The 13,194-nt window shown below is 46.7% G+C and overlaps 1 protein-coding gene across 2 annotated transcripts in view; it reads left to right on the top strand.

Moving 5' to 3' along the window:
* Positions 1-4,608: 4,608 nt before the first annotated feature.
* COP1 (COP1 E3 ubiquitin ligase) overlaps positions 4,609-13,194 on the top strand; it is a 125,813-nt gene continuing 117,227 nt past the window's right edge. For both annotated transcript variants that reach the window (XM_066555405.1, XM_066555404.1), the window contains exons 1-2: positions 4,609-5,155; positions 11,887-11,946. In XM_066555405.1, the coding sequence (XP_066411502.1) occupies positions 4,818-5,155; positions 11,887-11,946 (398 nt within the window). In that variant the 5' untranslated portion in view covers positions 4,609-4,817. The remainder of the gene's footprint in view (positions 5,156-11,886; positions 11,947-13,194) is intronic.

The following is a 13,194-nucleotide window of genomic DNA, read 5'->3' as shown; positions in this document are numbered from 1 at the left end:
TTCTCTTTGCATAGGATCAGAACTGATACTTTGCTGGGATGTTGTCAGTGACTGGCTTCAGAGGCTAAAAAATACAGAAAGTTAGAGCAGATTCCTCTAGTCAGTCTTACAAAATGTACATCTGTCAGAAATACCAGTCTCTTTGTGTAAAAGAACCACTAAGGACTACAGCTGGAGACAGCTTATCCCAAAGACACTGATTGGTTTGCAGCCTAAGTTTCAGGCCACTTGGGAATAGGTGATATTTGCTTTCTGTGCTTGATCCACACACCTCTGAAGGCAGGCAGACCTATCTCCATTAAGTCTAAGTGAGGAAACACAGGCAATCCCCTGAAGCAGGACCTATGAAGGTGTGCTACAGGAGGGTGGAGCTGTCCCCACACCAAGACCTTCTTCCCCTCTGTGCTGAGCCCATGAGGAGTTGTGCTCCAGTGCAGGATTCTGGCCTGCAGGCAGTGCACAGGCACACTGCTGGCTCCAGGAGACAGAGAAACCTCTCACACTGATCTATCCTGTTTCACTCTTGCACCCTGGCCACTCAGAGTAATCACAGTGCTGTTGATACCTGGACTAAATCAAACTATTTCTTAGAGCTCATCTTGTGCTAACAAGAACTAGAAGATAACTGACAAATCACTGGTCCAGCTGCAATGAACTTTAGAACTGGAAGACTTTTTCCATGTCCTTTTTCCTGATACAGCACACAGGTATCTCCAGTAAGTGGCACCTAACCTCCCCTCAGGAATACATGGATTGTGAAGTGGTAATGCAAGGTAACCCCAGGAAAGAAGTGTCTCCAGGAGCCAGAGGATGCTCCCAATGCACCTGGGCAGTGAAAAGAAAGTGTTCACTCAGAGGGTCTCCAAGAGCTCATAATGGTTATCCTAAAGCTCAGGAACCAGGGAGATCTTCCCAAGTGCTGGGAGTCACACCCATTGCCAGGGCTGTGGGTGCAGGGGATGTTGTGAAGGCCAGTAATGTATAGGCATAAGTGCTCCTATATTTGATCTTTAACAGCTTTTGCCTGTGTCATTTTCTCCTCTCTGGAGCAGTCAGTAATGGCATCAGCAAGATTTTTCAAGGATCAGCCAGTATTTCAGTGTGAAGCATGGGGTTGTGCTATTGCCAGTACTACTGCTTTCTACTTCTGAAAGTCTGTTGTAGGCACTCATCCATAAAGGTTTTGATCCCTCTGGAAGAGGAGAAGGAAATGAGACTTCCCTTTCTCTTAGCAATAGAAAATAAGATGCACACAGACACCAACAGCCAGGCTGAAAGAATGGTCTAAATAACAGCAATTCTCTTTTGCTTCCACTGAAAACAAGGGGAATCGCTACACTTCAATGACTTTATGGAGCTAGTCTTGAGATCTGCCAGGCAGAAAGCTATTTACAGAAAGCAGGGGAACCCAATGGCTTTTAAAAAACTCCAAACCCAAGAGAAAACACCACTACAGAGCCCCCAAAACTATATTTAAAATGTTTTTAATAACAGCAACAAAGAGTTAAATCATGGGAGTGACTCTAATGGCAGATGTCAGCTTGTAAAGGTGAGACTGCTGAACTGGATCTCACAGGGACTCTAACTTTGAATTTCCTGGCTTGAATCAAATTCCTCAGCGATATTTTGGGTTTTGCTGATTGCCTTGGCAATTTTTCCCAACATGAGGGGTACACCTACAGAAACAAACACCCAATGGCATTCCAGCACCTCTGAGAGGGGAGCTCAGGAGGAGCACTGCACAGCTCTACCCCTTCAGCTGCATCTCCAGGGTAAATCCAGAGCTGTGTTTTGCCGTGCTGCCTTTGGGACATTTGTCATCCTGCATCCCTGCCAGCCTGCTGCATGCCTGGGAGATCTCCTGACCAATACTGCCTACCTGAAGCACCCTTTTCTCTCTCTCAGACCAGTTTTACCAGCTCCCATACTGGTTTGGCAGCTCGCTCTGCTGTCCCTGCTGGGAGGAGTGCTGCAGTGCTGATCTTTCTGGGCGTTTTCCCATACCTGGGTTTAGGATTACCCTCCTCAGGGAATGCCCCAGTGTTTCACCAGCTGCCTCCTCCATTCTAACAAGTAAAGCTGACTGCAGATAATACAGTTACCCAATGCACAGGATGCACTGTGTTTCCATAGGCTGTTGAAAGAGAAATTAAAGGGAACAGCAGCTATCTCTCCTCAGGACTTCTGGCCCAGCCAAGGAGTTGACAAGTGTTTCATGAACTTTTCAGTCTGGTTTGCAAAAGGCTGGGTCTGGGGATGACATTTCTCATAACACCCAAAACATCTTTGGGGCATCCTTTATCAACACTTTACTAATTAACCTGTGCAGAAACTGGTCTGTCCTTGCTCTGTAAAACTCAGGCCTGCAGTTGGGAAACAGGAACCCAACAGGCTGTGGTCCTGACCATTGGGATTCCCATCCACCCAGGCAGCAGAGAGCTGGCACAAACCTGAGAAAAACTGTTCACTCATCACCAGACATCCTTCACAGAATCATAGAATCATTTAGGTTGGAAAATACCTCCAAGATCATCTAGTCCAACCTGTGAGTGATCACCACCTTGTCACCCGGACTAGAGCACTGAGTGCCCTATCAAGTAATTTCTTGAACAGCTCCAGGGATGGTGAACTCCACCACCTCCTTGGGCAGCCTGTTCTAATGCCTAATAACCTTTTTAATGAAGAAATTCTTCCTGATGTCCAACCTTAACCTACTCTGACCAGATTGTGGCCATTTCCTCTTCTCCTGTCACTTGTTACCTGAGAGCAGAGCCTGATCCTCACCTGGCTACCCCCTCCTATCAGGGAGTTTTAGAGTGATAAAGTCCCCCCTGACCCTCCTTTTCTTCAGCATGAGCACCCAGAGCTCCCTCAGCTGCTCCTCAGAGGACTTGTCCTCCAGCCTCTTTCCCAGCCCTGTTGCCCTTCTCTAGAGCCACTTCAGCCCCTCAAAGTCTTTCTTGCGGTGAGAGGCCCAGAACTGGACAGAGCACTTGAGGTGAGGCTGCTGCACCCTCAGGTCCTCCTCCACTTCTCCTCCGGTCTGTTGCACTGCCTGGGTTTGTTGTAACCCAGGTGCAGACTGGGCACTTGTTGAACCTCACACAATTGGCCTCGGTCCATGGATCCATTTCTTTGTGTGGGGCTGCATGGCACAGGATAAAGCTCAGCATGCTTAGAGGTGCCTTTTGGGGTAGGTATCTAAGGTGAAGAACATCCTGTGAGAGACAGATCAGCCCTGCCCTTCACAGGATCTCTTTGGGGTGCCAGGGGCTCAGGGAGAGTCTCTGAGTGACTGGCACATTTCCCTCTGAGGCCTGGCTGCCTTCCCCTCAGTGCTCTGAGGGAGATCACAGAATCACAGACTCAGTTAAGTTGGAAAAGACTCATGAAATAAACAGGGCAGGAGATCTTTCTCCTTTTTTATGCCTTTATTAAAAGTGATCAGCTCGAGTGGGAAGAACTGACAGGTCACGCTCATGCCACCACTGCTTCCAGGAGTGGCACGGAAAAGGAGAGAAAGTGCAGCTTTGTCTACTGGTTTGCAGGCAGAGCTGGTGCTTCAGTCCTCACCAGAGCATCAGGAGATTCCCGATTTTCTGGTCTAACATTCGCGGTCCTCTGTCTAGCCGGCATCTTTTAGGTTAGGGGTAAAAAGGGTCTTAGCGGATACTGGATTCTGTTCCTCACATCTAGACATCACTTTGATTCGTCCATTTTGGGTTGGCTCGTTGTTTTTAGGGTTTTTTTGCTAGGTTTGGTGAGGGGCTTCTTCCTTTGGATGTCAGCCCCGATGTCATTTGCATGTCAACTCCGATGTCCCCTCCTCTTCATGGTCTGGGTGCCACCCTCCAGGAAGCAGCAGGGTGTCACTCGACAAAAGGGGGAATTCTTAACATCAACGACAGGTACTTAATGAAAACGACAGGTGATTACAACAACAAACAGTTAGAACTCCACCCTGGCAGCACTAGCCCAACCTGTGAACTCTGCGACCTTTTAAAAAAAATGGGCAGCTTTTCTACTCATAACACATGAGGTCATTGAGCCCAACTTATGACCCAAAACCATCAACCAGACCATGGCACCGAATACCACGTGCAGTCTTTCCTTAAACATCTCCATGGACAGTGACTCCACTGCCTCCCTGGGCAGCCCATTCCAATACATAAATACCCTTTAGCATGAAAAAATTACTCCCCTGGCCCAGCTTGGGACTATGTCCAACCTATCGCTGCTTGCCTTTTAGATTCCCACCCTCACCTGGCCACAACCTCTTGTCAGGTGGTCGCAGGGAGCGAGAAGGTTCCCCTTGAGCCCCTTTCCTACAAGCGGAACTCCCCAGCTCCCTCGGCCGCTCCTCAATAGACTTGTGCCTCAGGGTTGTGCACCACTAGATGTGGTGTTAGGGGGAGCAGCTTCAGGCACAGCTAGAAGCTCCTGGCCTACGCTCCGAGGCTGTGAGAGGAAATCCACAGGGAAATCCACAGCCCCCCAGAACCCCTAGCAGCCCCGGCTGCTGCTGCTCCGTGAGGGCAGCGCGGCCTGGCCCCGCCCCGCCCCGCCCCTCAGGGGCACGGCCCCGCCCCGCGCACGCGCGGCCGCGCTGTCCGCCTGTCAATAAAGCTTGAACAAGCGCCGCGCCGGGGCCGCCGTTTGCTTTTTTTATTTTTTTTTTTAATTGTGGGATTTTCTCCTTTTTCTTTTTTTTTTCCCCCCTCCCCTTTTTTTTTTTTTTTCTTTGAAGGAACTTTATTTTCCCCCGCGCGCACGGGGATGCGCTGAGGCCGCTCCGCCCGGCCCGGCCCGGCCTCGGCATGTCGGGCAGCCGCCCGCCGCACCCCGCCGTGCCGCCCGCCGCCACACCGGCCTCCTCTTCCTCCTCTTCCTCGTCATCCTCATCCTCCTCCTCCTCGTCTTCGGCGGCCATGGCCCCCGGCTCGTCCTCCTCGGGCGGCGCGGCGGCGCGGCCCGTGCTGGTGGCGGCGGCCGTGTCGGGGTCGGGCGCGGGGCTGGCCCGGCTGGCGGCGGGGGCGGCGCGGCCCGGCGGCTCCTCCGCGGCGCCGGGGGGCGGCGGCAGGAAGAGGCCGCTGCTCACCCCGCTCTGCAACGGGCTCATGAACTCCTACGAGGACAAGAGCAACGACTTCGTGTGGTGAGCGCGATATGTCGCGATATGTCGCTGGGGGAAGCCGGGGCGCCGCCATGCCGTCGGGAAGCCTGGGGAGTGTGTGTGGAATAGCGGCGGGAGGAGGGAGCAGCCGGCAGCCCCTCCTGGCGCTGGAGCGGCTGCTGCCCTCCGGGGATTGTGGCTTTGGGGTTTTCCCTCTTTTGTGCCTCTCTCTGTCAGAAATAGTGTGGCCAGCAGGGCTAGGGAAGCGATTGTCCCTCTGTGCTGGGCCCTGGTGAGGCCACACCTCCAGTCCTGTGTCCAGTTCTGGGCCTCTCAATTCAGGAAGGACATGGAGCTGTTAGAGAGGGTCCAGAAAAGGGCAGCGGGGCTGGGGAAGGGGCTGGAGCCCCAGGACCAGCTGGGAGGAGAGATGGGGAGCCCTGGGAGGAGAAGCAGCTCAGAGGGGGACTCTATCACTTTTTAAAACTTTGTGACAGGATGTTGCAGCCAGGTGGGGATCAGACTCTCCTCTGATAGCTAGCAACAGGCTAAGTGGACACAGCCTTAAGCTGTGCCAGGGGAGGTTTAGGTTGGATGTTAGGAAGAATTTCTTCCTAGAAGGGTTGATTATATATTGAAATGGGCTCCCCAGGGAGGTGATGGAGTCACCATCCCTGGAGCTATTCAGAGAACAACTGAACGTAGCACTCAGCTAGTTGACACCACTAGTTGACATGGTGGTGTGAGGTCATAGGTTGGACTTGATCTCAGAGGTCTTTTCCAGCCTGATTCTCTGGTTTTGTCTGGTTTTGGCCCTGTGTAGCAGCATTGCCTCCACCCTCTCTATTTTTAAGCAAAATCAGGTTATTCCTGGCAGGTTCCTCCTTGAGTGCACCCAAGTTGTTGGAAAGGCCCTGCAGCATGAGATGTTTCCTCACAGCGTTCTGACAACACAGCAACTGCCCTGCTTTCCTGGACAGTGTGACCTCAAGTGGTCTGGAGCCCTCTCATCTTGGGAAGAGGATTCAGCAAAGGGTTAAGTGCCCCTCTGGAAGGGACTCCAAGGAGCCTCATGATGGTTGATAGCTCCAGCAAAGCTGGCTTGGTTTGCCCCTGTTGCTGGGAAAGGTTGTCTAGTTTGAAATAGCAATAAGTTTTGTGTCAGGCAGGCACCTAAAACCAGATTAGTAGGGAATTTCTTCTGTGATGGTTTAAACATTTTTCAGATGTTGTTTTCTAACATCCAGCCAGAGCTGTAGCTCGTAGCTGGAAATCACCTTTCAACATAATTGGCAAACTAAGGCCCATGGTGTGAGAACTGTTGGTAATTTGCAGTTTTGGAGAGAACCTGTTGCTGGTGGGTTTCAAACCTCCCAACGTAAGAAGTAGGTTTGATTTTTTTTGTAGCTGGCTGGATGTGCTAAAATGTGAGAACAGGAAGTAAGGTTAGGTCCTTAGAGAAAAAGGCAAACAGGGAAGAGTAGTGGGAAAAAGATCAAGTTGTAGGAAAGTCATGTATGGAAAGGAAATAGTAAAAAAAAGAAGATTATAAGTGGGCCACAGCTTCCAAGATGATTTTGACAGCTCTAATGTAAGCTCTGACTTACAGGTGAGGATTGGATGTGAGGCATTTCCCAGAGGACAGGTATTGTCTCAAAACCCTGTAGCTTAACTTTACAGCTTGTAAAGTGTTTAGCAGAGTTGCTAGGAAATACCTTTGCTGCTGAAGTGAAAACCTGAAGCTGCTAAGAAGTTACTGGCAGAAAAAACAGTAAGTAATTCTTGTTAGGAATAAGTAATAGTCAAAAATTACTGCTTATTACTGTAGTTAGTAGTTTGCTCAGTAGCTGAATGGGGATGAGAGGACTGCTGTCATCAGCTGATGCCTGCTCTGGTTCTAGGCCATGTTAGGTGGATTTAAGAGCTCTTGGTGTGAGCACAGGTTTTCTGGTGGTGGGGTATGAACACAATTACAAGTCCCCATTCTCCTCTGTTCCCTCTACTCTTACACTCTGGCAGTAGAGTTCTGCCAGCATGGCTCCCTGTCCTTTCCAGTCAGCTCTTATTTCCTATTTTGTTGTCTGTTGTAGAAATGAGGGGTTTGGAAAGGAAATTACACCCATAACCAATTTGTAGACTTCACATATTTTTAGATGGCTCAGAAAGCTGAGGTTCCTGCTTTTTTTCTGCAGGTAAGTACTGTACATGCCTTAAGGAGAACCTGTAATTAGCTGTTTTCTCCTCATTGAGAAGCACTACTGACTGAACAAATGAGAGGAAAGAAATCAGCCCAGTAGGACTCAGGGCAAAATGTCTTTTCTTAGTATTTACAAGAGCCACATTGGGCATACTGAAATGAGGGTCAGAAGCTTTAAGAGCAGACAATGATTATAGTTAACTTGGGTTTTTCACCGCTCTATATTTCTGTGGGCTAAAGGGCTTGTTTTTACTTATTATTGTTCTAGCTTCAAATAACAGTATCCATCTTTTTTTTTGATTTGAATTAGCAATACAGTTATGTAGAAATAAACCAAACTGGGCAGCTCTGGAGTTTTGAGCAATGTCCAAGAAGGCAGGTGTGTGTTCATTTAAATAAGTGATTTAAACAAGCTTTACGTATCTCAGTGTGAGAAACAGAAGTTTCCCCCATGCCCTTTTTGCCTCTGTAATGATAATTCAAGATGCTGTCAGCTGCAGAGAGCACTTGATAATTTTTCTGAACATGAGCTGTGAGTTGCTGTTAGCCACAGCTGTAAACTCAGTGGTAGATTATGCCTGAACCAGGTGGAAGGTGGGAAAGAGTAAAGAAGTTTGGGTGAGTTGTGAACATCAAGGTACAAGTGCAAATTCTTCAGTAATGTTAATATTTGAAATCTCTCTGCCTGTCTTCTGAAAGCACTGTCTCAAGTGAGGCAGAGGCTCTAGGGTAAACATGGGCTTGTGTTGCTGCTTTGGGTTGTGAAACCTTTAGCAAGTGTATGCTCAGGAGTTTGCAGGTGTCTCCTGTTTGTGGTGTGTGTCACCTTCTGCCTGGAAATGTGTAACTCCAGTCAGGACTGCAGGTAGGTCTGACTTAGTGGAGAACTTTAATATAAAAGGGAAAAGTTTGTTTCTCTATAGTGCAGGCTATAAATATTGCAGAATATAAATATATGCAGAATATAAAGGTATTTTTGTGCTGCTCCTGTAGCCAGGTGTCTTTCCACTTGCCTGGAGAGTGTCTGAAAGGGACTTCTCTAATCAGACTATTTTCTGCTGCCCAGCAATGTAATTGCTTAGTTTTCCCAGGCCTTATATTAGCCCTCCCAATTAGTGGTTGACTAAACCTCGTTAAAACCAGTTACTCTCTCCTTGGCTCCCTGGATGGAGTGGCTCTTACCTGGCTCTTCGGGACCTGCTTCATAGCAGTCCTTGTTTCTGAGCTCTGGCACAAATCATGGATGGAAGAGGGGGGTGCTGGTCTGGAGTTCAGCACCCAAGACCACAGCTCAGCTGTGGGCAGGGCTGTGTGCCACCTGGACTCGTAGGTTCATGGGTTTTTAAAACCAGTTCTTTCCTCAGCTGGTTACCTGTTAATCCAGGCATGGGCTGAGTGTAGTCGTTTCCATTTTTGTGGTCTGGAAAGCAATTTTAGTAAGGAATATTGCAAATTTGCCCTGAAGTCACAAATTAAAAACACAGCAAGCTGTTTGCATACCATGTACAAGGAGTTTTACTAGCTGTTGTTACATTAGAGCTTCATAGTGAGTAGATAGTAACAACAGTGATCTTTAACCTGGCCACCTTCCATGGGAAGGACAGAGCCTGCAGCAAGTCCTGGTCCCTGATTAGACCAGAGAGGAGCTGAATAGGAGGCAGGCACTATAATAAATCCTGTTTGCTGTTGAAGTGTGTTTAAATATCATAGTGACCACTTCAGCCAGGTGTTTGTGTAGCAGTAGGGTGACATTAGCACTCTTGAGAGGTGCCTGAAAAACAACTGGTAAAACTTAGAGCCATGAACTTGATTAAAGTAGATGTTTAAAATGTTTGAGGTCTTCCCTGCAGAGAAAGAATGGTAAACCTTTGCGGTGCTGGATTAAAAAATAGTGTTTATTAGATACTGCTGCCTTATTGCCCAGAGATCAGTGACATTTTTGTCTTGCTTGACTTGAAGTTGTTTGCATTCTTTTAACCTAACTCTGCTGCTTAAGGCAAGTAGAGAATAAGCTACCTCATGCACAGAAGCCTTGATTTCACCATACTTGTGCTTCCCTGTTGCAGTGTACACTACAAACTGTAATATGTTGCAAGTTCCCATCCCTCCACTTCTTTCTTAACTTTCCCTTTGTGTTAGACTAGCTTCAAACAACTGTTGCATAGCAACTTTCACGAGTTGCAGTCAGCTTGGCTTCAGTATGTATTAAAATATATCAATCTTGTTTCCACTTGTAAATCAGGGAGCATTTCAGGGGAAACAGTTCTTAATGGAAACTTCAGTACCTTTAATGATGTCCCTGGTACTGAATAGCTCTATTTGTTGGCTCTGATTGCTTTTTCTCAACTATTTTGGCTCTGTCACTTCTCCAGTCAAACTGGTATGAAGGAGTAGTTTGGGAACAGTGATCTCGTGTGACTGGCATGTTAGGAGGTAATCTTCCTATTTTAGCTCTAATTTGTGATGTTCTTCTGCAGACAGGGGAACATTAGAGCCTTGTTGATTGCTGCAGGGCATTAGGAGCATCACCTCTGGCCCTGTGGGGAATAGCAGTTTCTAGCATGACACAGAGCATATACCTCAGTTATACAGTGTGAATAGAAGAAGGTCAAGAAGTTAAGCTGTTCATCACCAGTGCCAGTGGGGAGAAACTACCCTTAGATACTCACCTAACTCTAAATCTTAGACTTCCTCTTTTAAAGTCCTGCTAACAGAATTCAGAGAGGCCTTATTCTCCTGCTAATAATCAGCCCATGCTGGCTGAGTTTGTGATTTACTCTGACCAAACAGTGCCTTGAAACTAAATAACTTGAAAAAAGTGACTTGGACTCCTGAAGTTGGTGCTACTCAAGGTAAGTGTAGAAGAAGGTCTGTCAGGGTGGAAGAGGAACAGGTGTGTATTATTTTTGAGGCCTCTTTTGAGATAGCTCAGTTGCTTCGGAGAGTAGTATTCTGGTTTGATTCGTTTGCCTTTACATTGTGTGTAAAGGTGATTTGATGGAATATTTAGAACAGCCTGGCTTGTATGTTAGGCTGGACAAACCTTTCATGACAGTTGTGTTTTCCAGTATGGTGATTCAGAGCAGGGACTTGCATTAGCAGGGGCCATAGCTTCACCTCTAAGTGCTTTAAAAGTATTTAAGAGGTGTTTCCTCTCTCCTGGTTTTGTTAAGATTTGTTTTCTAATGGGGTAACAGTTATATGTATATAGAGTATAAGTTAGTATACTCTAAAATAGATTACAGAATGGGGAATGCCTTCTGTGGAAATGCTCCCCTCTCCTGCTCAGACAAGCATTGCTTTTTTCACTCTGATCTGGGTTTTGGATGCAGAAAAGATTCCTGCTTTGCAGAAGTTGTTAACAGTTTATTAACAGCTCCTTCGGTGAGAACTGTCTTGTTGGCAGAAGGTGGGAGGAGGCTGTTTCTGAAGAAAACAAGTGCTGGTGAAAGCCTCTGGGAACTGAGATTGGTGTGGACTTGAGGGAGTGAGAGGAGAGCGTTTGGGTCTCTGTAAGGCACTGCAAACAAGCTGAAGCTTGTGACCCAGCTGATTCATGTGTTATGTGCAGAATTGTGATGTTGCTGCCCATGGCATCTTGCTGGCTAGCTGGCCAAGACCTGGAGATGAGTATTTATGTGACAGCAAATCCCACCAGTTAGCAGGGGGACCAGCCACAGGAGTCACTGGAAGTATGATGGATGCAGCTTTCCTCTTCTTTCATTTGTGTTTCATTTTCCTTTCAAACATGTCCCAGACAGAGGAGCCAGATTTCTTCCACTGCCCCTCTCACTGGATTCCTGTCTCTTGTTGTGCTCAGGTTCCTGTGGAGCACTGACTGCTTGCTTGCACATCCTTCTCTTCAGGTCCCTGCTGGGTTCTTGGTGATCCCTCACAGAGAGCTGCCTGTGCTCTGGTCACTAACTAGTTATTCCACCTGTTCCACCTTTGGCTTGGTGTCACCTGCTGCCTGTTGGATTCATCCTGCTCTGCTGCAGCCTCAACCCTGGCAGTGCTCTGCAGGCACACCCCCTCGTTTGCACCTTCTCCACCCATTTATTAGTCCTTGTTCTCATGACATCATTGCTATTGCTGATCTGCTCTGCCTCTTTGTGCCACTTTAAAAAATTATAGATGGCTATTGTCTGAAAAAAAGGAGACACCAGTTTTGGTATCATTTATAGATACATTGTCTATTCATGTAAAAAAACCAGGATTTTTTACATTTTGTTTGAACCCTAGTACAGATAGGTAGAAGATTCTTCTACAGCCTTGCTTGTTGAAGATTCTCTGGCTTTGTTTGAGTTGTCTGCAGGTGTTAAAAGCTCAAGGGTGAACACTTACCGGTTCCTAATTGTAGCAAACCACAGTATCATTCAGAGTTCAAAGAACTGTGGATTGCCCTTTTGATCTTTACACTGCGTGGTTGCTGTTGCACTAGTAGGTCCTTTCATTTTACATATAGGAGATTATTACCTAAGCATAATTAGGTGGTTGCTTTGAGTTAATAATACTTTTCTTCATATTTTAAGATTAAAAAGACCTCCTTCTGATATTTGTTTTGCTTTGTTTTCAGCCCCATCTGTTTTGATATGATTGAAGAAGCCTACATGACGAAATGTGGACACAGCTTCTGGTAATATTTGGTTTCTTGTAGTGCATAAAATGTCCATCTCTTACAGCATGTGCAGACAGGTGTTGCTGTGATACCCTTTCATTCTGAGTTTGTTTCTTTTCTGTCTTATGTCCCTACACTGAAGAAGGAGGTCAAAACAAATTTTTAAAAGATGGATACCTGTTAGATTAAAAAGAAAAAAAATCCTAGTATCTTTAAGAAATAGTGCTGTGCCACCATATTTCCTCTGTAAAGAAATAGAATGTTCATAAACTGCTGGTAACACCCACTATCCAGAGTCAGAACAGTTTGTTAATTCACCTCTGTTGGCATCACCTCTATGGAGGTGTTGAGAGCAATGCTGGCAGCTCCTCCTTGCCTTTGTGCAAGACTGCACAGTTTAAAGTGGCCTGTACATTGTATATTGCAATTATTTTAAACCTTGTGAGAGAGGATGTGCTTCAGGCTTTCCTGTTGTATTGAATTGGCCTGGCCCCACTCACTTTTCAGTGTGTTATCTCTGGGTGCCATGAGGAGCAAATGTTGCATGGAGAAGTCCAAGAACCCTCTAGGGGCATTTCTGGAGCCACTTGCTACTTCTCCTCTCCTCTAGGGATTGGTATAAATGTTGAACCATGATGTCCTATAATGTCCTGTCTATGTTATACTCTTATAGTGTCTGCTAATTAGAAATAAACCTTGTAAGAAGTAATATTATAGCCGTATAAAGCACTTTCTCAAGCAGCAGATTCAGGTAACTTTCAGAAGAGTTGTGATTTGCAGCAGGTAAGATAATAGCTGATTTTGTGCCCTCTCCGGTAGCACTCTATTGCTGTGACCTGTAACTTTTTACAGGGCCAAGATGAGAAACACTGAAATGCTTTTATTTAGGAATGGAGCAATGTTTCTATCTGGTGTCTCTATCAGGAGCTGACATCAAGCAGGCTCTTGGTGAGGTGCTTAAACCTGATGCTACCGTGCATCTTCTCCTTCCTCTGTCCCTCAATTTAAGAGTGAAGACCTATGAAGCCACTGATAGTGAGAAAAGCAGCTGTGGGGGGAAATATGAGAAGTTGGTGAAGGTGTTTCCTCTGCTCAATTACCTAAAATGCTTTTAATGTTGATTGCTAAGTATTCAGCTAATCTAGAAGAGTTACTTTTGAGTAATTCAATCTGTTTGCTACCTCTGCCTGTGAAAGTGGTGGGGAGCATGAATTTGAGATGATGTTGTGGCTGGAGTATCCACATTGCAGTAATCCTCAGGGAAAT

The sequence above is a fragment of the Molothrus aeneus genome, chromosome 9 (genome assembly GCF_037042795.1).
Source record: "Molothrus aeneus isolate 106 chromosome 9, BPBGC_Maene_1.0, whole genome shotgun sequence".
Taxonomy (NCBI): domain Eukaryota; kingdom Metazoa; phylum Chordata; class Aves; order Passeriformes; family Icteridae; genus Molothrus; species Molothrus aeneus.
The sequence above is the reverse complement of the archived record's forward strand: the minus strand, read 5'-3'. Positions and strand labels throughout refer to the sequence as shown.